The sequence below is a fragment of the Boleophthalmus pectinirostris genome, unplaced genomic scaffold (genome assembly GCF_026225935.1).
Source record: "Boleophthalmus pectinirostris isolate CB_2022bp ecotype Guang Dong unplaced genomic scaffold, ASM2622593v1 HiC_scaffold_11, whole genome shotgun sequence".
NCBI lineage: Eukaryota > Metazoa > Chordata > Actinopteri > Gobiiformes > Gobiidae > Boleophthalmus > Boleophthalmus pectinirostris.
This window is the reverse complement of record NW_026570994.1, coordinates 6,818,337-6,845,733: the sequence shown is the minus strand read 5'-3', so window position 1 is coordinate 6,845,733 and position 27,397 is coordinate 6,818,337. Positions and strand designations below refer to the sequence as shown.

Genomic DNA, 27,397 nt, shown 5'->3' with positions numbered 1-27,397 from the left:
CCTTAAACAAAGACTAGAGATGCACTTTTTAAAAAATCTAAGTAATAGACTAGGGCTGGGACAAGATCTTGTGCCACAAAATCTCACGAGACAAAATTGATACAAGATCGTGCACACATGAGAAAAATTATCTTGTGAGATTTTTTTCCTCCTTAAAAGTTGTATAGAGGATTTTCCAAGGAACGAGAAATCCAGCGACTGTTTGTCCTTTTTCAAATGTTGCGCATGTGTGAAACCACCCCCCCTCCCCTACAGCTCCTACGTAGAAACGTCTCCTCCCGCCTCCTCCTTACGCCAGAAACAGGTTTGTTTACAGCCGGTGCTGCACATGACTTGTAAACAACTAACCTACAGTGTTGGTTAGGCAAGATGGAGAAGTGAGGAGCGGGGGGAGCGGGTGTGCGGACATTTCGTTCGCAGACGAGAAGTGAGGAGCAGGGAGAAGAGCGGAGCAGGGAGAGGAGAGAGGAGAGAGAGGAGAGGGGAGCGGTGCGCGGAGATTCCGTGCCTGGAGAAGTGAGGAGCAGGGAGAAGAGCGGAACGGGCAGCGGGGAGAGGAGCAGGAAAGGGGTGCAGAGAAGGTTGCGCGGAGATTCAGTGCGAATGAACTAGCTACAACACAGCAGCAAGTGGACTCTTTCTTTGCCTTGAAAATTACGTTTTCAGACATAGGATATCGCTTTCGTGTCCTGAAAAACGTTTGACTAGCTCTTGGAAATAAAGTACGTTTTCATAATAAGCAGAAGTTTCCTGTCCAGGAGTAATTTGGCGACCAGTGCGTCAGTCTTTAGACCCTGCGTCTGCTTCAGTCGCGCCATCGCTGGAATGAATCTTCAAGAATCACCTTAGTTCTTTTCTTGCTTCTTCTTTCAGCAATCTCGAAACTGCTCCTGGATTCTTGTCGCCATTGCAAACAAACTTTGTGCTAACTGCGAGGAAGATATAGGTCAAAAAAAAGCCGCTAAGAACTGTTGCGTTGGTGGAGTAAACAGCGTCTGTGCGTCTGTGGACTGCGTGACAGGCGTACGTAAACCACGTAACCGGCAGCGCGCAGGCAAGTCAGTTACACTAGAAACGTAGGGAGATTGATTGACAGCCTGTCAGCTAACAGATAACGAGGCAATGTCGTTATCTATTGGCAAATGTTTAGCCCCACCACGTCCAGAGTTGATGAATTTTTATTCTCTTTTTTTTGGTCATCATAATTACAAGGCTACTGCACCTCTATAATGCTATCATTGACAACTTGAAACAAAAAAAAAATCCTCCATACAACCTTTAATTTCCCTTTGGCTTGGACAGAAAAATCGTTAAGAGTTAAGAAAGTATAGTTCCAAAAAGCAGAATACAGTGACCATTTAAAGTATTACATAACATAAATAAAAATAGTGAAGTCATAATTCTGAATTGGAATTGCACTGTTATTATTATTTATTACAAATTATGTCAAAATCTCGTTTTGTCTCATTCTCGTGGACCCAATCTCGCGGAGTGTCTCGTCTCGTGAAAACTGTGTCTCGTCCTATCCCTACAATAAATCCATATTTTTTTCAAAATTTACACATTGTATTTCAAATTGAATTGCCATTTAGGAGTTGTGAGGTGAGCTGTGGGTTATTTGATTGCACCCGAATCCATTTGACCATTGACAACTGAGAAAGATTTGGGTATTTGTAAATAATTACAGTAATTTATCAATAATTAACACGAAACACAAATTACATTTATTGCAAAACGTTAAACCTCTCTTGAAAACTACTAGGTAACGATAACACGCCAGCTGAAACCCCAAATCACGCCAACTTTCCACAACTTTTTCCATTTCACCTTCACAAATATTTCCACTTCTCAGCTTCTGCCTGTCCCAACTCTCCCCTGTGACTCTCACACTGCGTGTCCACCCAATAACACTTACCAGAGTTGATCCATTTTCTAGTCCAAGAATCCCGGCGCACATCCCCACAAACTCCAGGTTAGCGTAACAGTATCCGTGTCATGTCCAACTATGTGCGGCCGGGGGCAAAAACCGAGGGCCCAGGTCCGAGGTGTAAGTCCGGGCTGGATCATGTAGCATTAGCGGCCTCTCTTATGGTCCTGCTTCATTCTACGAGCACACAGAGACACACAGATAGAGAGAAAGAGGGAGGGAGAGAGGGAGGGATGGTCGGAGGAGGGAGGGAGGGGAGGACTGCGAAATGTCAAACTGCTTAGGCGCTCTACAAGACTTGGGACAACCTCTCTTACTCATCGAAAAGGAAAAGAGGAGGAGGAGGAGGAGGAGGAGGAGAGGGGGGACAGCTGCTTGTGTCCAACTTGTTTAGAACTTCAGTGCGTAGCTACTACTAAGTGGGTAGAGTAATGATACTATTATGCGAGTAATAGTACTGCTACTTCCAAATAATGTTACTCAAGTAGAATTGCAGTAGTAGTAGGAGAGTAGTGGTTCAAATAGGGACTCAAGTTACACTAAAAAAGTATTTGGGTAAAGTACTACTCAAGTAAAAGTAATTTGAAGTTCATGTAATTTGAAGGACAAAACATCAGGTGCAAAGTCGGTCAGCTGTGTGTCTCCATGGCGATGTTATTGCAATGTCTGGAATGTTCCACAGTATAGCATTAAATGTATCGGTCTCACGCAGGTAACGCCACCACGCCAAGTTACAGGTAAGATCTGTGGAGAGGCACGCCAGCTTACAGTAAGAATGCGTGCTTTTCAGTGTGTTTTTGAGCAATAAAAACACCTGCAGCAGAATAAATGCGAGATAGATAAGCCTAATGCCATACTGCGGAACATTCCAGGTCCAAGATATAACATCTCCATGGTGGCAAGAAGGTAGCAGCAGACCAGACCAGAAAAGTTACATTGTGCACCTTTAAATAATGCACAAATCTGGAGTTGCAAAAAACAAAAAATTCCTAGTATATGTGAAGGAACGGAAGGGGAACAACAACCTTTACTCGAGTAAGAGTACTGTTACACCGTCAGATACATTACTCGAGTAGGAGTCAAAGTATGGCGTCTGAGAAACTACTGTACTATGTGAAGTACTACGAGAAGTACTGTATTCAGAGGTTGCACGTTTAGAAGGCTCGAGAGTGCACGGTGGATTGCGTTATCAGAAGTACTAGTTGGAAGGACTTTAAAGACTTGATAGGGGTGAAGGGGGAGAGGGAGGGAGGGAGGGAGAGAGGGAGAAGGCCATGCTAGCAGGAGAAGGCATGCGGGTGACAGTTGGAGCGGCTATAAAAAGAAGTGCTAAGAATAAAAGGCAGGACTGGGTGAGCGATTGTACGCCACTGACGACAAAAACAAGCTAACTGTTGTAGCACCACCTTTTAATAACTATGCCTAAGTTAGCCTTAGGATGAGCAAAGACTGACTTCTTAAACATGCACTGTGTAACTTTTCTGGTGGAGGGTCTGTCACCTGCTTGTTTCTATGGATATGTCATTGCTCACCATGGAATGTTTCACAGTGTGACATTATACAGCTCTGCCTTACAGTTATTCAGTTACAGGTGGATTTATATCTCGGAAATACCAAGAACACAGTTTCCCCAGGTGTGACTACCCCAAATTTAAGACTTTTTAAAGACCTTTTTAAGACCACTTAAATGAAAATTAAGACCAACATCGCACCCATTATGCGAGTGAAAAACACCAGAACCAATTCTAATAATGAGCAAACAACTGCTATATCTAAAATCTAAGAGCCACTGTGGATTAAACCTGCACTTCCCCATGATCCATCCAAGGTCTTCCTCCACTCTGATTGTTTACTCATTGCCGATGATGCCAGAAACCAAAGTATTTTTTGCGCATACTCCAAATTAGACATTCATTCACGTTACATGATTTCACGTTGTTGTTTTTTTCCCTCCGTTTAACATTGCACTGCAGCCCGGTTGAGTATACAAAAAAAAAAATAGGCAAATGAAATTTAAGAGCTTTGTGAAAAAAGTAAGACTTGGGCAACATAATTTAAGACATTTTAAGGCCTTAATTTAGGAACATGAAATTTAAGACCTTTTTAAGACTTAAGACGCCGGAGCTACCCTGAAGAAAAACCAGATCTGACCTGTAACTTGGTCTGGTTTGCTCTCCGTGAAGATCATACTGTGAACCATTCAATGTGTCTTGCTCCAGTACAGATATATTGTACAAGCAGCTCTTGAGGTCAAAATAAGTCCACTGTATACTGTCTGCATCTAATTATAAAGCGTTTGACTGTGAGAGAATCAGGAAGTGTGTGTTAGCATGCTAGTTGTTAGCTTGTGAAAACTTTTCTGGTAGAGGGTCTGTCAGATGCTTTTCTCCATGGACATTTTATTGCTTTGTCTGGAATGTTTCACAGTATGGTATTAAACCTTTCTATCTTCATGGTGACCAAACCAGACCAAGTTACAGGTCAGATCTGTGGAGAGACAACCTCACTCACAGTCAGAATGCCTGTTTTTCTAGGTATTTTTGAGCTATAATACCACCTGTAATTGAATAAATGCAGGATAGAGCTGTTAAATGTCATACTGTGGAATATTCCAGGTAGAGCATTGACATACCCATAGAAACAAGCAGATGCAGACACTCAACAAACAAGGGAGTGCACCTTTAAAATATTATAGCCTTAAAATTATACAATGTCATTTGAATTGTTAATCGCTACAGCAACGGTCTTCACTTGAAACCCATAAATAGCAGAAATGATAGCCCTATAAATTGTGACTAACACAAATCATCATGCTGCCCATTCTACTTCTGGATATACATGCATTTTGAAAACACATGAATTCCAGATCCGTCTGTAATTTATTCTTTAGCCCAGTCTCGTACAGACTGTAGTTACTTATTCTCCTTGTAAGAGAAGCACAGTGTTACATAAGTCATTGTACTGCACATTGTGTACCTGCAGGCATACTTCAGTATTCACATGCCCTCGGAGCTCACACCTCACAGCTGAAAAACACAACAACACAACACAACATGAGGCAGCAAGTTTAACCTCTCCAGCTGTGAAAGAACAAGGCAGGAAGAGTAAGTATTAGTGCCTAATCCTGATTTCTTAACGTCTACTGTCATCCTGCTTACACAACCATGACAGAGGATTTTACGTCCAGATAAATGCATGCTTTTTATCATGAAAAGTTCATTTATTATAACACAACATTAAGTTGTAGTCCATGCTCTGGATTTTAAAACCTTAATACTGGTATCGACAAATATCGAGAATCAGCCACAGCAGCAACATGTAGATATATCCGAAAGTCACCCAACCTCCTGATCAAAGCCTGAACTCGTCAGATCTCAGAAGATAAGCACGGCTGGGCCTGGTTAGTACGTGGATGGGAGACTGCTGGGAAAGTCAGTGGCAAAACTGTTGTTGTGCCCTTAGGCAAGACCCACATTGCCTAGTGGTGTGCAAGTGTTTGGTCCTGGTCAGTGGGCACTGATGGAACAAACTGGCAGCCTCACTTCAATCAGTCAGCCCCAGGACAGCTGTGGCTACAGTAACAGCTTACCACCACTGAGTGTGGAGTGGATGAATAAAGCATGAAAAGCATGAATGTGTGAAGCGACGCTGAGTGACTGGCTCTGCTGGCCGTCTGTGGCACCTGATTTTCCCAGCAGTCTCTCATCCAAATACTAACCAGGCCAGGCCCTGCTTATCTTCTGAGATCTGATGAGATCAGATTTTGACAAGAAGGTTTGGCCACATAATCATATCATCTTGAGTGTATGATCTGATTCATTCCTCAGTTGGGGTGCTGTTTTCCCACTAGTCGCACATAAATGCATTCTGACTGTGAAAGGCTGTCCCCGCTCACACTCCAGTAGCAGCTGCTTAAAAACAGTCTCCTGGACCACGAGGAAACTAAATAGGCACTGCTGGGATTCGAACCCAGGATCTCCTGTTTACTAGACAGGCGCTTTAACCAACTAAGCCACAGCGCCACATATCAATATTTCTCAATGACCAGTTTATCAAGTTTATGACCCGGGCTCTTGTCCTTTCACAAATAAACACAGCCATGCAAATGGACCTACCTCTTAATACTGTATATTGTTAAGCTCTTAGAGTGAAAAGCCAATCAAATCCTCTGCAGTGTAGGTCAGCCTCACAGGTATTCCTGAGCAGCAGGTAACATTCAGGTGCTCTCATGGTAAGGCCTATAAACACACAAATATTCACGACTGTTTTAAAGGAACCTGTATGTCAGATTTGAGTTTAAATTCAGCTAAGCTTGACATCTTATCTTTCCTTTCATTGCACAAGTAAATAGGCACTGCTGGGATTCGAACCCAGGATCTCCTGTTTACTAGACAGGCGCTTTAACCAACTAAGCCACAGCGCCACATATTGCTATTTCTTAATGACCAGTTTCTCAAGTTGTATAAGGACTTTGCCACAACGAGCAGTCTTTATCCACAAAAGACCTACCTCACATGCAAAGATACTGTTACAGGGAATAGCAATCAAATCCTCTCCCAGTTTGTAGGTTATCTTGAGGAATGTTTCTTATCACTTTGCAGCATTCACTCTGGTCTTCTCCTATGGGCATGGAAGCAAAAAGTACACAAAATATGAATGAAAATGTACATGACTCACCTTCTAAGTATTTTGTGTAGTATCAAATGCTTTTCTACATGGAGATGTCATTGCTTTGTCTGGAATGTTTCACAGTATGGCATTAAACCTTTTTATATTCATGGAGACTAAACCGAGACCACGTTACAGGTCAGACCTGTGGAGAGGGACCCACTCACAGTCAGAATGTCAGTTTTTCTATGTATTTTTGAGCTATAAAACCACCTGTAATTGAATAAATGTAGAGCTGTTTAATGTCATACTGTGGAACATTCCAGGGAGAGCAATGACGTATCCATAGAAACAAGCAGGAGACGGACCCCCAACCAAAATGTTGCACATAAATTATGATAATGTGAGAATTGCTGACTGAGAAGATTTCCCAAATCTGCATTTTACATATGAATAATTGTCACATGTATTTGCATAGTTTTATATTGATTATCTAATGCAATCTTTTGCACTAAATAGGCACTGCTGGGATTCGAACCCAGGATCTCCTGTTTACTAGACAGGCGCTTTAACCAACTAAGCCACAGCGCCACATAGCCTCTTATTGTGTAACTTTTCTGATTGGGTCCATCACCTGGTTGTTACATTGTCTGGAATGTTCCACAGTATGACATTAAACAGCTCTACCTTACATTTATTCGATTACAGGTGGTTTTATAGCTCAAAAATACATAGAAAAACAGGAACTCTCACTGTGAGCGGGGTCAACTCTCCACAGATCTCACCTGTAACTTGGTCTGGTTTAATTGCCATGAAGATAGAAAGGTTTAATAATATACTGTGAAACATTCCAGACAAAGCAATAACATCTCCATGAGAAAAAGCATTTGACGGCCCTACACCAGAAAAGTTACACAATGCACCTTTAATTTTAGTATAGGATGCCCACGTGGAGAAGATGCAAATATTCCACCGTTTCCATTTGCAGTCAAATACACTAACAAACACCTCTGCCACTTCTACACTGAAGTATAGTTTGTATTTTATTATTCAAATCTAAAAAATATAAATAATTACCACATGGGGATATGATGGTGCTTTTATCCATGAAGTAAGGCAAGGCAAGGCAAGTTTATTTGTATAGCACAATTCGTACACAAAGTAATTCAAAATGCTTTACAGAATAAGAAATACATTAAAATCATAATAAAAACAAATCAAAACATAAAAATAATCATGAAGATTAAAATTAAAAAAGAGAGACATAAATTGGAGAGAAGAGTGCGGAATGAAAACCTTTCAGTTATATGCACAGTTAAACAGAAATGTTTTGAGCCTGGATTTAAACAGCGTCACAGAAGAGTCTGTCTCACATGTTCAGGAAGACTGTTCCAGGTTTTAGCTGCATGAACCTGAAACACTGACTCCCCTTGTTTAGTCGTGACTCTGGGCACCAGCAGGAGGCCGGTCCCTGAGCTCCTCAGAGTGCGAGATGGTTCATATGACACTAACATGTCACAGATGTACTTTGGTGCTCGGCCATGGAGACACTTGTACACAAGCAGAGCTGCTTTAAAGTCTCTGAGGCACAGGAAGCCAGTGCAGAGACCTGAGCACAGGACTTATGTGCTTGTACTTCCTAGTTCGAGTAAGGACCCGAGCTGCAGAATTCTGGATGTTCTGCAGCGTCTCACAGCTCGTTTGGAGAGACCAGTGAGCAGACCATTACAGTAGTCTAATCTACTGGAGACAAATGCATGGATAAGTTTCTCCAAGTCTGATTTAGACAGTAAACCTTTGATTTTTGCTATGTTTTTTAGATGGTAAAAGGCTGCAGATGTTATTGATTTGATGTGGCTGTTAAAGTTCAAGTCTGAGTCCATTATTACCCCTAGATTTCTTGCCTGATTTGAAGGTTTTAGAGAGAGAGACTGCAGGTGATGCTGACACTGTCCCTTTGTTTTTGTGGACCAAACACTATGACTTCAGTCTTGTCAGAGTTTAGCTGGAGAAAGTTGTTTTGCATCCACACACTGATCTGTTGGATGCAGTGACCAAGTGAGTCCACTGGTCCATAGTCTCCTGCTGCCAGAGAGACGTAGATCTGAGTGTCATCTGCATAATTGTGGTAGGACACATTATTGCTGCTTATTAACTGGCCTAATGGCAGCATGTAGAGATTGAACAACAGGGGGCCATGTGATCTGAGACACAGTTTCCAATTTCAACAAAATACTTCCTGTCTTCTAGATAGGATTTGAACCAGTTTAGTACAGTACCAGAGATGCCCACCCAGTCCTCTAGTCTCTGTAAGAGGATCCCATGATCGACAGTGTCAAAAGCAGCACTCAGATCTAACAGGATCAAGACTGAGACTTTGCCTGCATCAGTGTTCAGGCGGATGTCATTTGTCACCTTGATAAGAGCAGTCTCAGTGCTGTGATGGGCTCTAAAACCTGACTGGAAAACATCAAAGGAGTTGTTCATTTGGAGAAAGTTCGTAAGCTGTTGGTAAACAGCTTTTTCAAGGACTTTGCCAAAAAACGGCAGATTTGAGATGGGTCGGAAATTGTTCAGTACTGTGGCATCAAGACTGCTCTTCTTTAGGAGAGGCTTAATGACCGCAGTTTTCAACGCATTTGGGAATGTTCCAGATTGAAGTGACATGTTCACTATGTGAGTGAGTGGTGAAAGTAAACTGTTGAGGACGGACTTTAGAAATCTAGTGGGTAACATGTCCAGGCAGCAAGTAGATGAACTCAGACTGGTAACGATCTCTAAAACAGTTTTGTCAGTTACAGGGGCAAAGTGATTCAGCTCTAAGTGTCTGTGGCTGCAGCTTGTTATTTGTGTTGTGGAATTGATGGCATTTTTGATGCCCTGAACTTTGTCATTAAAGAAAACTGCAAACTCATTACATTTAGATGTGGAAATTAGTTCTAGTGGCAGTTAAGTGGAGGGTTAAGTAAACGTCCTTATATTTGTAGCTAGAGTTCATTTCTGTATCCACCAGTAAGGCACGTGAAAATGTTAGCTAGCTTACAATATTCGCGAATATTAACTCGCTAAAAATCACAAATATGTGTATTATTAGATACATGTTACTTACCTGAGTTCTGCACAAGCGGAAAATCCCATTGCAAGAATTAAAAGCACAATTTAAACGAAATAAATCAACTTTTCCTGAGTGGCTGTGACTATTGGAGAGCAGCGTGATTGGACACAGCTGTGATGACGCACTCATAAGAGAGGGGATCTTACAAATGGAGAAATTTATTTAAATTCTACATTTGTCTTGAAAACAGTCGCTTATCTTTTTGTATTTAGTCTTATTTAATTTTTGCTTTAATTTCAGTGTCATTTGTGTGTATTATAGGTTCATTATATTTACAGCCTTTGTCAATTTAGATGCAAAGTTACCTGCTTATTAAAATCATGCTCTTTGTGTCTAAGAGCCTATCCTGATAACACTACTAAAGAACAAAGTCTAAAAAGGAGTACAGCACCACTCTGTGGGCACTTTTCTGAAATGCAGTTTGTATTAGGTAGGGAAGTAGATTTTTGTTTGTTTTTGCCAGTTGTTTATTTCATAATTTGAAACATAGACAGTGATTGAAACGAACATATACTTAAGTTTTCATTTATTTTTTGTACATTTTCTTCCAGGAAGTGCTAACCCTGTTCCAGTGTTTAAAGGCCACATTAGAGCTTCAGCCAAAAGTGAGCCCTGTGGCCATACACTCTATGCCTGTGGCTTACTTTTGGATTGGCCAACCAGTCAGTGGGCAGAAGATTTATATGGGAGTGACACACAGAGAGAACCATGACCTGACGAAGATCCACTGATCCAAACATTGTCATTCATTAAATGCAGTTTGGGAGTAAGTGTGCAGGCTTTGTCTCACTTTCTATGTTCACTGTAGTAGCCTTGCACCAGCAATGTGCATGTACTTACCTTTTATGATATATAAATTCATAACACACAAAAAGGAAAAAATATAGAGGTTTTATATCAAAATAACAACGACAATGGTATAGAGCCTGAACACAGTAAAATTTAACTACATGTAATTACCCAACCTTATGAGCTTAACCAAAACCATAGTCTTATGACATTGTATGTTGTTTTAATAATAATAATTTGAAGGAGGTTTTTTGTTTGTTTGTTTTTTTACAAATCTCATACATAATACATCTTTAACATAATATAATTAATTCAGATTATTATTATTATAAGGAATTTTACTCCAGGGCTGTTAAAAAAAAAAAAAAAAAAAAAAAAAAACATGAGCACCATTCTAAATCTTGTTGAAATATATTGTGTATTTTAACTTGTGGCACTTTATACAACTGACAAACTTTCTTTTGCAAAATACTGTGGTAACGTTTCAAGGATTTTCAGAAGAAAACATCTGGTGTAGTGGGAAAACAGGTGCAAGATAAGAATGCATAGTCAAAGCACAAAACCAATTTTTATATTAAATCAGCACTGTTTTATACAATTAATATAACCTATTCTTGAGAGTTAAATTTTGAAGACATTTGCTATTGCTACTATAACCTAAAACATATTAAAAGTGTGTGAATATTACATATAAAAACAAACGTCCAAGGTCATTCATTGTTATCAGTTTCATTCTTTAGCAACAAAGTTCTCTAACCCTCTTCTCAACGTGCACATTTTGACTTCTTTGGTACGCCACGATGTTCTGGCCGCTCTTCGCTCTCCTCTGCGTCTCCAGCGAAGGGGTAACGGGAGAAGAAGGTCTACCCAGGGACGAGGTGCTGTCCTGGGTCAAGCTCAGAGTCCTGGAGGGCCTGGGAATGGAGGAGGCACCGCAGGTTCGCACGCCCGACGAGGAGAGGAGGAAGCTGGGGAGAAACGTGCTCCTGAACAGGGCAGAAAGTGTGGGCGATGGATGCGTGGAGCAACAAGATGAGATGCAAGTTATTTTGTTTGCAATTTCAGGTAAGACGGCATTCTGTTTTGGCAAAACTGTTCTAATTTGAGGAAAAAATTGACAGAAAAATTCTAATCAAAATGCAAAGTGTGACTTTTGCGGTATCTGCAAGGCAAGAAAGCAATGTTTTTAAGTATTAATATTTGAGATTTTATTTCAAGATATAGGCCTATAGATTTGCAAAATCTTTTGCGAAGTGTTTAGTCAGTACTGTTTCATTAATGTAAATAGAAGAGTATATTATATAAGAAAAAAGTATCTGTCTAGTATAGCAAATGGTAGTATTAGTAGTAGTATAGTGGTGGTGGTAATAGTACAAAATCTTGTCTTGTACTCATTGTAATAGTAACAGCTACAAATTGGCTTGAATGAACTATCAAAGTTTATTTTCTGATGACATTAGTTTAGGTTTACTTGTTATTTTCCATAGCCTAAATTTCCTGGTAAAGTGTCTACAACCTGTTCGTCCCCATGGCAATGTTCTTGTTTTGCCAGGAATGTGCCACAGTATGGCATTAAACTTCTTGTTCTCCATGGAGACAAGCAGGTAGTAATGGCATTACCAGGTCAAGTTACAGTTTAGATCTGTGGAAAGGAGACGCTACTCAAAGAAAATTCATGTTTAGGAAAAAAAAAAAAACTAGTGCGTCAAATACTTTTCTCCATGGAGATGTTATTTGTTTTTCTGGAATGTTCCATAGCATGGTATTAACCCTTTCTATCTTTGTGGTAACCAAAAAACCAAAACCAGACCAAGTTACAAGTCAGATCTGAGTAGAGGCGACCCCACTCACAGTCAGAATGTCGTTTTTCTAGCTATTTTTGAGCTATAAATCCACCTGTAATTGAATAAATGTATGGTAGAGTTGTTTAATTCCATACTGTGGAACATTCCAGGCAGAGCTATGACATCTCCACAGAAACAAGCAGGCAATTACATCTCCATGGTGACAATCAATCGGTGCCAGTAGGAGACCCTCCACCAGAAAAGTTACATACTGCAAGTTTATTGATTTATTTTAACTTTTGTATAACTATTGGACATTAATAGGCCAATTTATTGATTTTTCTTATTTCAGAACATTCCTGTGCCAAGTCTGACCCGGGACACTCCTCCTCCCGTAGCCCCTTCACCTTCACCTTCCAGCCGTCCATCGACCCCCACACCTCCCTGGTCACCTCCGCGGAGCTCTGGTTCTTCTCGGGTGCGGGCCTCCCTCTGAACACCTCTGCACCTCTCTCCGTGCTCACCTCCGGGCATCAGCGTCTCCTCTCGGCATCCCCCGCCCCCGCGCACCGCTCTACAGACGGCTGGAGCGCGTACAATTTAAACCAGAACGCGCTAAAAACAATCGGGCACGGCGCGTTTTCGCTCCAAATCGACTGCCCAGAATGTCCATGCAATGACGACGAAGACAAGCTGCCATTTTTGAGTTTAAACATCCAAAAACGCGCGCCAAAACGGAAATCCAGAAGCGTGGGGATACCTTGGTCGTCGTCTGCGTTAGATTTGCTACAACGCCCCTCTGTGGAGACTCCGGGGGACTGCAGCAGAGCGCACGTAGAGATCAGTTTTGAGGAGTTGGGGTGGGACAATTGGATAGTCGACCCGAAGACGCTGGATTTCTACTACTGCCAGGGGAACTGCTCGTCTCCGGAGAGGGCGGCGGCGCGTTTGGGTATGGTCCAGTGCTGCGCTCCGGTACCGGGGAGCATGAGGTCCGTGCGCATCACCACCACGTCGGACGGGGGGTATTCGTTCAAGTATGAGACCCTGCCTAATATTATACCAGAGGAATGTGCGTGCATATAAAAGGGTTTAAATCAGCACACTGCATTATTAAGTTCGTAGATTATTAGACAAATGTTCATTAGGACTATAGAAAATGTAATGTGCATAGATGGAATATTGATTTTGTTATTGTAGTTATAAATAAAGTGTTTTTTTGATCAATTAGTTGTTTGTATTTTTATCTAAATAATGTTAAAATCTCAAGACCATAATTTTATACATTTCATTTTGTTGTGGATTGCATGCCTTGATTAAATTGCCTACTTAAGTACCGGTATTTAAAGCATACTATGGCACTTTCTGGAGTTGGCGTCAAAACCAAACTTTGGAACGCGCTCCATGGAGATAAATAGGCTACATTTTATGCTATACTATGGCATATTAGCTGTACTGTGGTCCAAAGCAAGAAAAATGATCTGACGAAGGCTTTTTGCAGAAACGTTATTTTAAAAAAGCTTTTGGACATCGGTCATCTGAGTGTGCTGTGCGTTTTTAAATCGCTGCTCCTTGCATTTGTACCGCGACTACAACTTTGGTGTGTCATTTGATACTATTGAGTATTAACATTTCCATGGAAAGAAGCAGTTTTTTGTAACTTTTGGAATGTGATAAGTAATTCATATTTAAGATTACGTTTCATAATATAGGCCTACTAAGTGTTTGGTCAATACTATTCAATTCATGCAAGTACAGTGTTCTTTAAGTAGTAGGCCTAATAGTAGATAGTAGTATTGGTAGTTTTCAGATTCTAGAATGTGATACTCCCAGATGAGGGCAAGGGTCAGATTTCCCTATGGATTATATTGTACTCTACCACAAAATATCCACAAGGTAAATTCACAAATCTGTATTAATGAGTATGTAGTGTGTTTTTAGACAAATACATTCAAAATGGAGAAAAACATGTCTTTTTTGGCTCAAAAGTTTAATGTTTGAGCTTAAAAGGAATTAAGATTTCATTTCCAAATAGGGACTTTTCCAAAATAAATTCCTGTAAAGCTCAAGTATGGCCTCTAGATGGCGTTACAAGCTCAATTTTACAAGTTGGTCATTTTAAAGAGAACTTTTAGAAAGGATATGGAACAAAGAACAAGTTGTATTATTTCAGTGATTATTCACATCTACAAGTTTAGTAAGAAAGCCAACTTGACTTCTAGATGGAAGCAAGCCAACTTTACCTGTAGGAGCATTTCCACAACTGAGAATTAGCAAGCAGAGGTTCATTCAAACTACAAACTCCAGCAAAATCCAGAGACTCAGTCATGTTCAAATATATTTATTAACTCTGAAGAAAAATAATCTCTACAGTTACAAATACTACAAAACTTGGCATAGAAAACAGATCAAGAGTCAAAACGCGACATCGTACCTTACACTAAGTAAAACAAAACAAAAGTGGAATGAGATGATTACATAACTACAGCATGGTACAGCTCCGTGGCAGCAGCTCGTCCCCCGATAAGTGCCCGACTCTGACACACTGGCACCAGGCTGTGTGCTCCTCCGTCCTCCCGTCTCCTCCACGCGCTGGAAAATATGGCTCACCCCGAAAAGTCCGCTCAAGTGGGAGGAATTCTGACAGTTGCACAGAAGACAGATGTTTACAGCTGGTTCAACTAAAAGGCAAAATCATTTCCTCAAATCAAATGGCACAACATGGAAATGGAAACTGCGCACGTGACTATTAACAAAAGGAATTCCTTCGGTAGATCTAGGAGGGTCTACACATTTGGTCCTCAACAGTAAAGTAAAAAAAAAAAAAAAGAAGAAAAATCAGGCATTGAACATTATTGTACTAAAACAGAAACAAATCTTGGAAATTTCTTGGAACATTTCCGGTCGATAAAGAATTCAAGCATTTCCCAGGTAAACATTTTTTGGCCGATTGGATACAGGCTTCAAAATCTATCAAAGATTTTTTTATTTTTTGACGAGTGGATTTTAAATTAAGAGAAAATTGTCTAACAAAAAAGCCGCCGTAAAAATGTGTCTGCTTGCTTCTCCACAAAGAGGGCAGTGTCACAGAGAAAACATGGTGGGTAATCCTGATCGTCCTGGAGAAACACGAGTATTGTGTGGATAAAGAAAATGTTTGGAGCGTCTGCAAGCACAGACTGGAGATGTGGCAGGCTTTCAAGTCTGGAGATGATCTGTGGGCCTGCTCCTGGCCCTGGAATACTGAAAGGCACGTTCCTCCTCACATACACACGCACGCACGCACACACACTCACACACACCGCTCTCACAAACACTTTGGTCTCCAGTCTCAGTGGTCTGACTGCATTCCCATATGTGCTTCCTGTGCCTCGCTGAGCCGTGGTGAAGGCCATGGTGAGGGCTGGGCGAGCGGACGGCACACGAGCAGGAAGCACGCTCAGGCATGGATTCCTGAGGGAGACACAACATCAAGTCAAAACTGGAAACTCTTACACTTCAAAAGCCGAGGACAGTGAGACAGAGGAGGGCTAATGTGTTTACAAATGTATCCTAAACAAGAGCAGAGTGACTTAGGGGCCTCTTCTGTGTGCATCATATATAGTGTGAAGTGAAGTGTAGCATACAGTATGTACTGGACAGAACAAGCTGCCATAAACTCATGTTTATATAGTCAGGGCACATACCTTTCCCGCTGGTCTCCCCGTGCTTCTCTTGAGCAAAGTTAAGCCTGTTCTGCTCGGCGGCGCTCTGAGCGGCCGTGTTGACCTCAGGGCTGCTGCTCCGGGACGGGCTGCCCTCATCCACCTGGTAGGCCAGGTCCAGGTGCTGCTGGGCCAGCTTCAGGTGCCTCCTGAGGCGCTCCAGCTCAGAGGAGGAAGGTCCCTCATCCCCGAAGCTCTCCCGCCCGGAGTCGCCCATAGGAGAGTCTCTGAGTTGCCTCTTGAGCTTCTCCTTCTTCATGGTGGCATTGTAGCCAGGTGGGGCTGTGGGCATGGCTGGTCCGGACAGGGGAGGTCTGGCGCGAGTGTTGTGAGCAGAACGGCGACGGAAAGAATCTCTGATGCCCCCGATGCCCAGGTGAATCATCTCCAGCACAGTGAGAAGCAGGCACAGGAAGGACACCACGTACATGATGAGTAGGAAGATGGTCTTCTCCGTGGGTCGAGACACAAAGCAGTCCACCGTGTGTGGGCAGGGCATGCGCGTGCACACGTACGACGGGATGACCTCAAAGCCGTACAGGATGTACTGTCCAAACAGAAAGGCCACCTCAAAGGCAGAGCGCCACAGCAGCTGGCACACATACAGCTTCATCAGGCCATCACGCAGGATCCGCCTCCGCCCGTCGTGCTTCTTCTCAGAGCCTGAGGGGGGCAGCACACACTCAGTATAGATACACTAACCTTTCACCATGTCCTTCATCAGATATGACTCCAGGTATTACAATATTACAGCATTAGATTATAGAATAATGTTCTGACCTTTGTCTGGCTTTTCTGGCTTCTCAGGCTCGATCTCCTCTGCGATCATGGGGTCCTCCTCTCCATTGTCCTCGGCCTCCTCGTAGTCCCTCACTGCTCCACGGCTCACGATGGGCATGCGTTTGCTCTTGCGGTTGCGGACCACCCTGTACTCGCTGTCGTCCATGCGGGCGATCTTGTGCATAGCAAAGCCCAGGTACATGATGGTGGGAGTGGTGATCATGATGACCTGCAGACACACACACCTGGTCAGCTCCTGGTGGTTACACCATGTAAGTGTATGTGACCACGGCTCACCTGAAAGATCCAAAATCGCACATGTGACAGCGGGGCGAAGGCGTCGTAGCACACATTCTCACATCCAGGCTGTTGCGTGTTACACACAAACTTGCTCTGTTCATCATAGTAGATTGTCTCTCCGCCCACCGCCGTAAGCACGATGCGAAAAACTATGAGCACCGTGAGCCAGATCTTCCCCACAAACGTCGAGTGGTTGGAGATCTCATCCAGCAGCCGCGTCAGGAAGCTCCAACTCATGATGCCCAAGTACCAGGGGAGCTAGTGCTCTGGAAGACACAACACCATACAGTGTTAAGACTCACATATGAATACTTGACTCTGTAAATTGTTGACTAATATGCAGTGGATCAAATCAGTCCTCACTGTTTGAGACCGCCCCAAGTCCTTAGGTCTCCCAGTCTCTAAGTCGACTCATCCAAAATCTGGTCCAGTCCAGCTCATGCAAGTGTTTTGTTTTTTTAACTGTGGTCACTGTTGTGCACTCCTCTAAATTCCCCAAAGACCTTTGAACATCAAATCATTTAAAATGTGTTTAGAAAAGCATTTAAACAGTCACGTCTCCCACAAAGTCAAGTCTGAGTCAACACCCAAGTCATGAGCTGTCGTGTGTCGAGCATGAGCATTTGGGAGTCCATGGAGATAGCCAAATTACAATAGTGACTGAGTAATAAGTAATAACTGTTAATGCTGAAAAAAACAAAACATGATTAAACATTTTTGGGCCTCTGGATACTAAAATGTCACCATCGCCCACCACCCCCGCTACACAGCCACAAAATCAACTTCATTTGGAATTACTAATGCTTACACTGAATGAAGTACAGCTGTAATGGAACACATAGATCACTCTGCTCTGTTTGTTCAACAGATCATCCGTCTCCTCATTACTTCAACACAACAGTTCAATAACAATGTGCCCGTACAAACACTGGGACAAGTGCGGGCTCCACTCCTTTTTTGGTCCATCTCTCCATCCACCCCACGATCAAACAGCGTGCCACGGAGCGGAGGCGTGGGGAGGGGGGAGACGGCACCAGCGCACGGGCAATAATCAGAGCCAGACCAGGTAGAGCTGCAGCCACCTGGAGCCCTCAGCAGAATCTACCCATGATTCCACTCGTGCACCGGCCCGCGCCAATTACCCGCTACAGCGCAGAGAGGAGATTAGCCCTGATTTCCTGTAGCGCTACCAGACCCCGGCCCATAAATGATGTCAAACTCCAGAGCTGGCACAATGTGGCTATTGTTTGGACGACCAGACAGATTTGTTCAAAGCACATTTTTCGCTATCCTGCTTCAAAGCTCCATTTTATTACTTTTATTTTAATGCATGCCTTTATTTTTATTTGATGTTATTCTTTGTTTAATGTTACACCATAACACTGAAGCAAGATCCCATTTTGAAATCTGAAATGAGTTGAAGCAGTTTTATTGCCATTGTCAGTGAACAAGATTGACAAATGGAATAAAAGTACTTAAAATGTTGCACTAACACGGACCAAAACCAAGAATGAAGGCTTCTCAGTTATGGGAATATTTCTTCACATGTTTTTGGATCATAATTACAGCTTGACCGATGTTTTTTTTTTTCCTTTTTCCATGTTGGATGCCGATACAGAGAAACAGATGGCCAATAACCTGCCAATATTTTTAGGTCGATATGTAGGGCCGAGTACTTTCCACTAAATATCATTTGAATTCTCACCCGCAACTGTGTTTTAGTACAAACTGGGTAAGACGGCAGTGTGATCCGAGTTTGTGCAGTTCCCTCAAGTGTTACTCAAGTGCAGAAATAAAGCTTTATGCATGTTCTTTAAGTAGCTGGTCTGCCTCAAACCACAGATCGGTCTCTGCAAGAGATTTAAAGCAGTTTAATATATCGGCTATAAATCATAATTCATGCTCTGAAATGTTTATACCTTCCTTTTTTTAGAGCAAGTATAGAGAGTTTATAATTCATGCTTTGAAGTTACAGAAAATTAGATTAAGACGTGGCTTTGCTTCAGGTTTTGGGGAACATTCAAACTTTTTTTTTGTTTTGTTTAATTACCTTATGTAGTAATGATAGAATAACTAATCATGATCAAATGCATGAACTACCCAATCGAAAATGTATCCAAAATCGTTGAAATCGTTGGCGTGTCGGTAGAGACATGTCAAACTTAGATGTTAATGAGTTCTATTGCTTTAAGAAATATACTTGCTACCAATACTCATGGGAGTTACCGAAATCAAAGCATTTTAAATAATTTGTCACCACAAAACACATGGTTGACAGCTTGAAGATGGATGGAGCTTTAACTTGTAATTTAGTCCAATAGCCTTACGCCCCCTTCTCTTTCTCCGTCCTGTGTCACCAACAAAAGCCATTCATTAAAACCACTTCACTTCATTCAAACCTCATTGTCCAAACTGCAGCCCACTAGAAAACCGATGTAAAACTACACGTACCGCCATTACAGCTTCTACTAAAATATTCCCCTCAAAAATTTAAACTACTTTCGGAGCAAACTGATGCGAATTTCGATCGTAATTAAAGGTCTGGTGGTCCGCATTCAATCCCAATGGCTCCCAGATAGCTGGATGTAATTACTAGACAGTTGACTGGCTAAAGACATGCTAGCACTCACCCTGGAGATTTGATTTCAGCCGGGCATGATTCACAACGCATTCACTTCTCACCACAGTTACTCATGTTAAGAAGGTTTGTTGTCTAAAACGTGACTAAAATTGTCCTCTGCGCAAAAGGAAAATTGGTCAAAACGTGTCTGTTGCGGACTGAAGTCGTGAGCGGGGCCGCGGCGGCTCTGAAGCATCTTTCCATACAGTACATAAAAAGTGTTTACAATGCGTTTAATGGGCTCTATTGGACCACAGCAAAAACACCAGACTTAAAGGGGACATGTCATCGAGCTTTAGTGTGGCTTTTTTAAGTGAACACTGACACTCTTGAACTGGTATTATGCGTTTTTATAACTCTAAAAAGTGTTTCTCCATGGAAATGTGGAAAAGGAAACGTGCCTTTTTCAGCACTTGGGTTGATTGGCGGTTGATGCCCTCTGTTGACAACGTAGGGGAAAGTCCAATAAACGTAAAGAGCACTTCCAGGTATTGCCTCTGTAAAGAATAGAAATATTTGTTTAAAATGTAGGAAGACAACCTCAAACTGGCTACTAAAGGTGCACTCTAAGTTTTCTGTAGGATGTTCTGTAGAATAACATCACCTGGAATGTTCCACACATGGCATTAAACTTTAAAAGTCCAATTAAGTATTTTTTAACAAGAGATCAACCAATATGTTTGCCGATGCCAACTGTTGAAAATCCATAGAAAACAATGACGAACGAAGAACTCTGGTATTTTTGAGTCAATATTCAGGGCAGATTTTTTCCAAATTCTCTTTTTAAATTTTAACCACTAACCTTCAAGAGAACTGCGTAGTCATGTTTTGTGCACTTATCTCATCGCAGTATTTAAATAAAATAAAGCTTTAGGCATACCTTTTATGCAACAGGTTAAACAAAGCAAAATATTGACCTGTGTTTGAGATTTAAGGTCGATAAAAAGTGTAAATATCAGTTATATCTCTACAATGAACTTGAAAGATGGATTAAGTCAATGCCGTACTGCGGGACATTCCAGTCAGTAACAAGAAAACCAAATATCCAAAGAGAAAAGTTAAAGAGCGAGGAAAAGGTCAACTGTGGCATAAAATATAAAATGAAAACATACAGCCGCATCTTTTAAAAGTCTACCCAACATGGCTGCCTCGAGAAGAAGAACCAGACACGCTGCTGGAGCGAGGAGGTGACATCTGGTTCTTGCCCCTACTATGCAATTACAAGCCTCACCTATAAAGGGCTATAAATGGAGGTGAATTCTGTGTCCTGGGGCTAAAGTCTTAGCCAGGCACTTAAACCGCGATTCCTCTGAGACGTTGCCAGGTTTGCTTGCTTTCCTCTCACAAAACTGAACAAGAAAATAAATAAAATCACAGTCAATGGTGCTTTGAGGACACGACCTGAAACACGCCAACCCAAAAGCATCCATTTAAAACATCAGGCCAGCGGTTATTAGCATTAGCAGCCCTCTATGAGCTAATCGCAGAGCCGCAATGCTAAGCTGAGTTGGCACGCGTTGTACCTACAGACTTAAAGGAGACTTCTTATCAAAACTCGTGTCAAAAGAAATGCTTTACACACTTGACTTTGGCTGTACAAATGTTAAACTTGTATCAAAGCTGTGGAGAACAAAAGCTTTGCTGTGTCCACGCGCCAGGACTTTCACAGCCACAGAGCACATTTCTGAACCCTAAGTGTCAAATTGGGCACCGGCCGCGTTCTTGTTTGTTTGCTAACTTTGTCTTGGCTGGGTATTGTCGAAACTGATTGTAATTCAAGAGCCTGGCCGTGTGCCACTAGTGAGTCGGGCTGAGGAGTACTGGAGCAGTTTACTAGGGCATAAAGTGAGGTGCTAGGAGGTAAGGAAGTAGGAGGTAAGATAGGGTGAGCGGTTAATGGAGGGTTCTTTGAGGTTGTTGAGGGTTACCGTAGACTTAACATGGGCCTTTAACTCACTAGAACAAAAGGGGGGTTGTTAGAGCAGCTTTGAACGGCTAAGTAGCATCCTGCTTTTAAAAGGTACATTGTGACACATGCAGTTGGACAAGACTAGAATTACAGCGTCAGGTTACAACCTTAAACTTGCATCAAGGAAACTAAGGAATTTCAGACTCATTCAAAATCAGATCCAAAATTGACACAAACTTGCCAAGGAATTCAATTTTTCCAACTTTGAATCTATAAAAATTCTTATGACATATTTAAAAATGTCTTAGTGGTGTCACGATACTAGGATTCCAAACCATTCTGAAATCTTAGGTTTCAAAATAAAGTTTGAAATAGTTCAATACTCTACCAAATTTGACATTGCAATAAAATTTTGACAATAGAATGTAATTTTCAGCACAAAATGGTATGTTCTTTAAGTTTAAGGTTCTATACTGGAGTAGATCAGGTTCAAGTTTACTCTAAAACTGCTCAAAAAATGTAAAAAAAAAAAAAAAAATCATTTTTTTCAGTACTGATACTTTAAATTCAATATCTATTTGCAATACTAGTTTCAGCATTGATTAGAATTTGATTTGACAACCCCAAAAAAGTCCTAAATTTAGTTTTGAACACGTCAGATTTTCTATAACTTGTACGTTAAAGGAAAACATGAACATTTTAAAGAGTATCAGGAGAGAATGACGAAGCAAAAATAAGGCCAACTTCGAAGCTGCGTAACTGCACAGTGAGGCAAATCTGAGTTTAAATGTACGGTGAAGGCGTCCGAGCTACCACCTAATGACATCACACAGTGGAGCCATGTGTTTGGAGCAGTGGAGATGTAGAAAGCCCAGATATGCTGAATAACAACTCAAAACGCATCAGAGAAACAAAAATCCAACTCTTTGCAGGTTTTGGATCAGAAAAAAGCATGGTTAAAAGCTGCAAATAGCAAAGCATAAGTCTGAAGAAAACCATAATCATTTCTGCTTTTGAACTCCCTGACCCACTAGTAGGAACATGCCTGTAAGCCACTTTTGGTTGTTGGCCCACCACTTTACAACGTCAGCTGTAAAGTAGAATGGGAGAGCGTGTAGCTGCAGTACGCACATTCGCAACTGTAACACATAAAAAGACCAAAAAATAACTTTAAAATTCTACTTACTAAAACTTTTCTCTGGCAATTAAACTGGACGGAAGTAGGACCAAAATACAAAAAACGGCCTTCTTACCAAACCTGTTTTTCAGAGAACTTTGATTTGTCTTTTTTGCAATTCAATGATGACTAAACTGTTTTCGTGCCACAACAAGAAGTACTAAAAAGAGCAAAAGGTCACATTTTTAAGATCATATTTCATCACGTTCCAAAGTTGCAATGAAAGTTGGGACATTTGTGACATTTTTCTATTCAAAAGAGGAAATAGTTTTTGAACCTTGATAGCGCATAAACTTTGCCTTCAAATGAGAAAGCCATATGACAAGACTTCCCTTTAAGTTCCAAGTGAAAACAGCTGTTCGGCTACATGCACCATCTTGACCACCTCGGAATGGAACGTTCCTCCAAATATTTCACCGAAAAACTACGCTGAAACCCGCACTGAAAATAAAATAGGGGAAATTCTGATGCAATAGTCTGATAAAAACGTTCCCCTGCTGGTCCTACCTTACGCTGATAATCCAACTAAGGTATACATGACAGTCTCCCGGTGGCAGCCCAGACAACTTCTAAACAGTAGCGTATTTGCTCACTGCTCAAACTGATTTACAGGCTTCTTGCTTGAGGAGTTGCCCAGCTCCGAGCCTTACAGCGCCTGGATGGGGGGTTGGAGAGCTCGTGGGGTATTGGACAAAGCTAAGGCAGAGGAAGCAGAAACATTCCTGGCTAACTGAAAGCAGAGGAGAGCAGGATTTTAGGGTTCAGGGAGCAGACAGAGGGCACATGAACGCACCACGCAGTCTGAGATGCAGTCAATAGGCAGGACCTGCGAAACGTCAATCAACACAATCCCAATGAAAATGTGTACAATATACAAGAATGCGGAATGGTTTAAATGGTTAACCAGGCAAAACAATGAAGACAATTGAGTACTTTGTAAAACTATGAGAACTACTAGCAACTCCTACAAGGAACTGCCTGAACCAAATTTTGATTAAGATTTTAAATAAAACTTCCATAATGTAACTTTTCTATAGGTCAAAACTGATAATACATATAAGATTGCACCTTTGGGATATTCTGTGTCCTATAAAACAAAATGTGCCCAAGTAGTTTGTAAAATTATTACAGTAAATAGACCAAATACTAAATATCCAATGGACACGTTTTGCTTAGTCAGACTGTATTGTTTTGGAAATTGTGGCATAGCTGGAAGAAAATGATAGCTGCCAAACTTTTTAGTGGTAAACAAAAAAGAATCCAGCTAACTTTTGGAGCCACAGACGACGCTGGTTGGGGGGAAAAAAAAGCGAACAGAAGCCGCTTAACAAAGTCGTTCATTAAAAACAAAAGAAAATAGTGCGGTGGTGATACTGTGGAACTTTTCTTGAGTGCGAGACAACGCCAGAAACACCGGAAAATTTGGAACTGGAAGTTGGAGAGCTTCGAGCCGACGACGGGGGGGAAACTCACCAGCGTTTTGGGGCATAAGTTACTCCAGAAAAATGGCCACGTTTGCTTACAACTTTTCAAAAGTTAAAAAACTACAAAAAGTGCTAAAAGAAAACGTTAGCTAAAAGTTCAAAGGCAAGCGCTCCACTTGCCGACACCAACCTCGTGCAGGGTCCCACCAATCCGTCCGCTCCGTTCGTCCTCGCGCTTTAATTAATTGGCCCACAGGTTTTCCTAATTAGCGCGCGGGGGCTAGGACGTGGCTGTCATTCGGCGTCTCCTTCCGCGGCGGTCGGTACAAGAGCAGTGGAGCCCTCCGAGCCGGCGTGACCCCATAAGCCGAGCGAGGGGTCTTCAATTCGGGGGACGCGTGGAGTGTGTGACGGCGCGTTACTTCCAGCAGCTAACCACACGTCTTCTCTCAGTCTCGGCTTAGTCTCCGTCGTCCGTTCCTCCCTCCGCCTCCTCCCTCCTAGAGATGTGACGTCCGTGAACGAGTCGACTCTTTTGAACGGCTCTTTAGCGGGAATGGTTGGAATCGGAGCTCGTTTCTTTTTAAAGAGCCGGATCTGACTTTTTCTATGCATTTTAACGCTGAACCAACAAAAAATCAAAACGGGAACAGAGTTGACCAAAGGAGTGACAGCTTTTTAGTTGGTTATTGAGTCATCAGACGTCCCTGTTTACCCGGGACAGTCCCAGTTTTGAGCCATGTGTCCCCTGTCCCAGTAGATTTATACAAAAGCAGTCCCAGTTTTATACAAGAAATGTCCCAAGTGCCCCTATTTTTGACAAATCTGATCCCTACTAACAGTAAAGAGAGGCATACATTGTAATTTGTTTAAGTAAAATATAAAAAGCTGCTTAAAAATGACTAAAACACAAAGAAAATGTGACTATACTGACTCACATTAGTTGCAGAACAATTGTCTTTAATTGTACATTTGTTTTATTTTGAAAATGTGGTCACCCTATTTTTACATTTACATTATTAGAGTGCAACGTCTTATTTAGATCATTTCGCGGTTGAAACAGTCCTACTCTCACTTTGGACCAGGCTATTAAATGAGACAGTTTTTAAAATGAACCGATCCAAAAAAGACTCGGATCCCATAAAAGAGCCGAAAATCCCATCACTACGACCCCCCCTTCTCTCTCCACCGCCTCCACGTAACGAGTCTCGGCCCCATTCAGGACTCTCGGAGGTGGAGGCCCCTCCTGTAACCCGAGCCCCGCCGAGCCCCGCCAAGCCCCGCTGCGGACTGACTACCGTTGCGCGCTCACCACAAAAGCTGCTATGGGAATATACGTTTTATTGTGGGATGATGCAATCGTAACTTGTGACATAGCTAAACTTAAACCCACTCCCAGAAAAACTTTTTAGGGCAATGTTTCAACAAGTGTGTGCGGAAAAGTCGTTTTCCCCTTATATATAAATACGCAGTGTCGCCTATATCTTAGTATATTATTAAAGCTATACAGGGAATCATACGAGCAGACGTTGCGTCATTTAGCCCAGTTTAAAACAGCCAGCCCTGCGCCCACAATACCACTTTTTCCAACAGGCTTATACACAGAAAAGTCACTGTTTAGTTAAAGTAAAAAATATTAAAAAATAAGGCAATAAATCATAACATGCTTTTATGACATGCATACTGTAGTTAGGCTAGTACATACACATAATAGACTATACTGTAAGAAGCTATGAAAAAAATACACCCATCTATACACACAATTTTTAGCCTTTTAAGGTAGTACTTTCTTGGTAACTTTTTAAAGAAATTGTACTTTTCAAAGTAGGTTATTCATAGCTGCATTAATCACTCCTAATAATAGTAACAGTAATATTTTCATTAAAGTTATACTCTCAGCCTAGCCTGATTCATCAGCCAGTTACTCCGTGGAAACAGTCTGACCTCACAGCATTAGGATTTGTTCACTCAAAGGTCAGCGGGTACTTTTTTTATTCAAGCAATCGCTGCTGTTTGGTCATGATGTATGTAATGCGCCAAATCCCGTAAAAAGAAGAGCAATAAAGTTGTTTCCCTTGATAAAATTCACCAAACATTCTATTTGTTCAGGCTTTAAATCCTCGATCTCGGGAATCGTTGCCAACACAGAATGTCTGTCTTTGTCTACATCCATCTCAACCGCTTTGTTTACTGTTGCGCTGTTCCACAAAAGGGACCCAGACAGACGCTTGAGTTTGACGTCATGGCTTCACAGCTCTTGACTGATTGGCCGGTGCGCGGTCTACAACTTCCGGGGTTCTTGCAACCCGTCTAGTATATTCCGATTACTGACCTAGTCGCTGGAGAGAAATGAAATTGAGCGGAGGCACTAGGTGGCACCAGCCTGGCTACTCTCAGCCTACTTAAGTAAAAGTTCTGGTTCCTTTTTCCACTGTGAGTCTACAAGTGACAAATGCTTTATGTGACAATATGAAATGATTTGAACAGTTGTGTTTCTTGTAGCACTCCTTCAGATATGATTTAGTTTGTCTAGTTTTTGTGTTTAACCTTTGAAAACCCCAGATTTTGTGCATGATTTAATGTTTTGTACTTCCAATTACATTCACTTCAAACTGTAAATCAGATATCATGGTTAGACTACTCTTGAATTTACTCTTACTTGAGTAGAAGGCTAGTTCTAGCACTTTCTTTTTACTCTTACTTGACTCACTGCTTTGTACTTCGTCACTCTTGAGTACATTTTTTAGATACTCACCTCTTATTTTACGTCCAATCCAAATCCAGGTCCCAGCTGGTTTTGTTTATTCCTTTACCTGGTCCAAACACTGGTGGACAGGTGTCAGGTGAGGTGACTGCTGTAACCATATGGATAATTATTAGCTTGGTAGGATTAATGTAGCATCACTAATTTCACTCTTAAGTTTTTGTTTGAGACTACCATGAATACCTGCTGTGCTAAAACTACTCAAAAACTAAACAAATCTTAACAAAACAGTGGAATCGTGTGAGTACAATGCATGTAATGGTAGTGGACAAGATAATATGGACTCGGGGTGCTCAAGTGTTCAATAAGATGAGCTGCAGGGGTCCCACAGGAGATGACAGAGCCCCCACCCATGCCCCCACCCTTGCCCCCCCTTGCCCCCACCCATGCCCCCACCCATGGAGCGGGTCTCATTAAATCCTGTGATGAGCGGGGGGATTCTCAGAAATACATTGGGGGGGATCAGCCCATTACTGCTAAGTCACATGGTTCATAC

General features: G+C 41.8%; 3 protein-coding genes and 3 non-coding genes across 7 annotated transcripts in view; 1 reads left to right on the top strand and 5 right to left on the bottom strand.

Annotated features, from left to right (window-relative positions):
* spega (striated muscle enriched protein kinase a) overlaps positions 1-2,045 on the bottom strand; it is a 101,521-nt gene extending 99,476 nt beyond the window's left edge. Inside the window, exon 1 of the mRNA XM_055166751.1 lies at positions 1,916-2,045. The gene's annotated coding sequence lies outside the window, so the exon portion shown is untranslated. The remainder of the gene's footprint in view (positions 1-1,915) is intronic.
* Positions 2,046-5,875: 3,830 nt separating this feature from the next.
* On the bottom strand, positions 5,876-5,949 carry trnat-agu (transfer RNA threonine (anticodon AGU)). Its single transcript has one exon. It is a non-coding gene; the product is annotated as a tRNA-Thr (tRNA).
* Positions 5,950-6,276: 327 nt separating this feature from the next.
* On the bottom strand, positions 6,277-6,350 carry trnat-agu (transfer RNA threonine (anticodon AGU)). Its single transcript has one exon. It is a non-coding gene; the product is annotated as a tRNA-Thr (tRNA).
* A 702-nt stretch (positions 6,351-7,052) lies between these two features.
* On the bottom strand, positions 7,053-7,126 carry trnat-agu (transfer RNA threonine (anticodon AGU)). The gene has a single exon. It is a non-coding gene; the product is annotated as a tRNA-Thr (tRNA).
* A 4,077-nt stretch (positions 7,127-11,203) lies between these two features.
* Positions 11,204-13,309, top strand: inha (inhibin subunit alpha). Its single transcript, XM_020936592.2, has 2 exons — positions 11,204-11,504; positions 12,576-13,309. Exons 1-2 carry the CDS (start codon positions 11,240-11,242, stop codon positions 13,307-13,309), a joined length of 999 nt encoding a protein of 332 aa, XP_020792251.1. The 5' UTR covers positions 11,204-11,239.
* A 1,239-nt stretch (positions 13,310-14,548) lies between these two features.
* Positions 14,549-24,706, bottom strand: LOC110170897 (gap junction gamma-1 protein-like). Of its 2 annotated transcripts, XM_055163492.1 has the most exons (6): positions 24,328-24,706; positions 20,029-20,124; positions 17,005-17,273; positions 16,708-16,936; positions 15,910-16,590; positions 14,549-15,676 (listed from the first exon to the last, which is right to left on the bottom strand). In XM_055163492.1, exons 3-6 carry the CDS (start codon positions 17,242-17,244, stop codon positions 15,663-15,665), a joined length of 1,164 nt encoding a protein of 387 aa, XP_055019467.1. In that variant the 5' UTR covers positions 17,245-17,273; positions 20,029-20,124; positions 24,328-24,706; the 3' UTR covers positions 14,549-15,662. The 2 variants fall into 2 exon arrangements, with proteins under 2 accessions (XP_055019467.1, XP_020792242.1); XM_020936583.2 differs by lacking the exon at positions 20,029-20,124.
* Positions 24,707-27,397: the final 2,691 nt, after the last annotated feature.

Excerpts from the sequence above, each read along its gene's own strand:
- inha (XM_020936592.2), top strand. The coding sequence starts at position 11,240 with ATGTTCTGGCCGCTCTTCGCTCTCCTCTGCGTCTCCAGCGAAGGGGTA. Across the intron at positions 11,505-12,575 it reads TATTTTGTTTGCAATTTCAG|AACATTCCTGTGCCAAGTCT; the intron begins GTAAGACGGCAT and ends TTCTTATTTCAG.
- LOC110170897 (XM_055163492.1), bottom strand. The coding sequence starts at position 17,244 with ATGAGTTGGAGCTTCCTGACGCGGCTGCTGGATGAGATCTCCAACCAC. Across the intron at positions 16,937-17,004 it reads TGCGATTTTGGATCTTTCAG|GTCATCATGATCACCACTCC; the intron begins GTGAGCCGTGGT and ends GTGTGTCTGCAG. Across the intron at positions 16,591-16,707 it reads GCCAGAAAAGCCAGACAAAG|GCTCTGAGAAGAAGCACGAC; the intron begins GTCAGAACATTA and ends TGCCCCCCTCAG.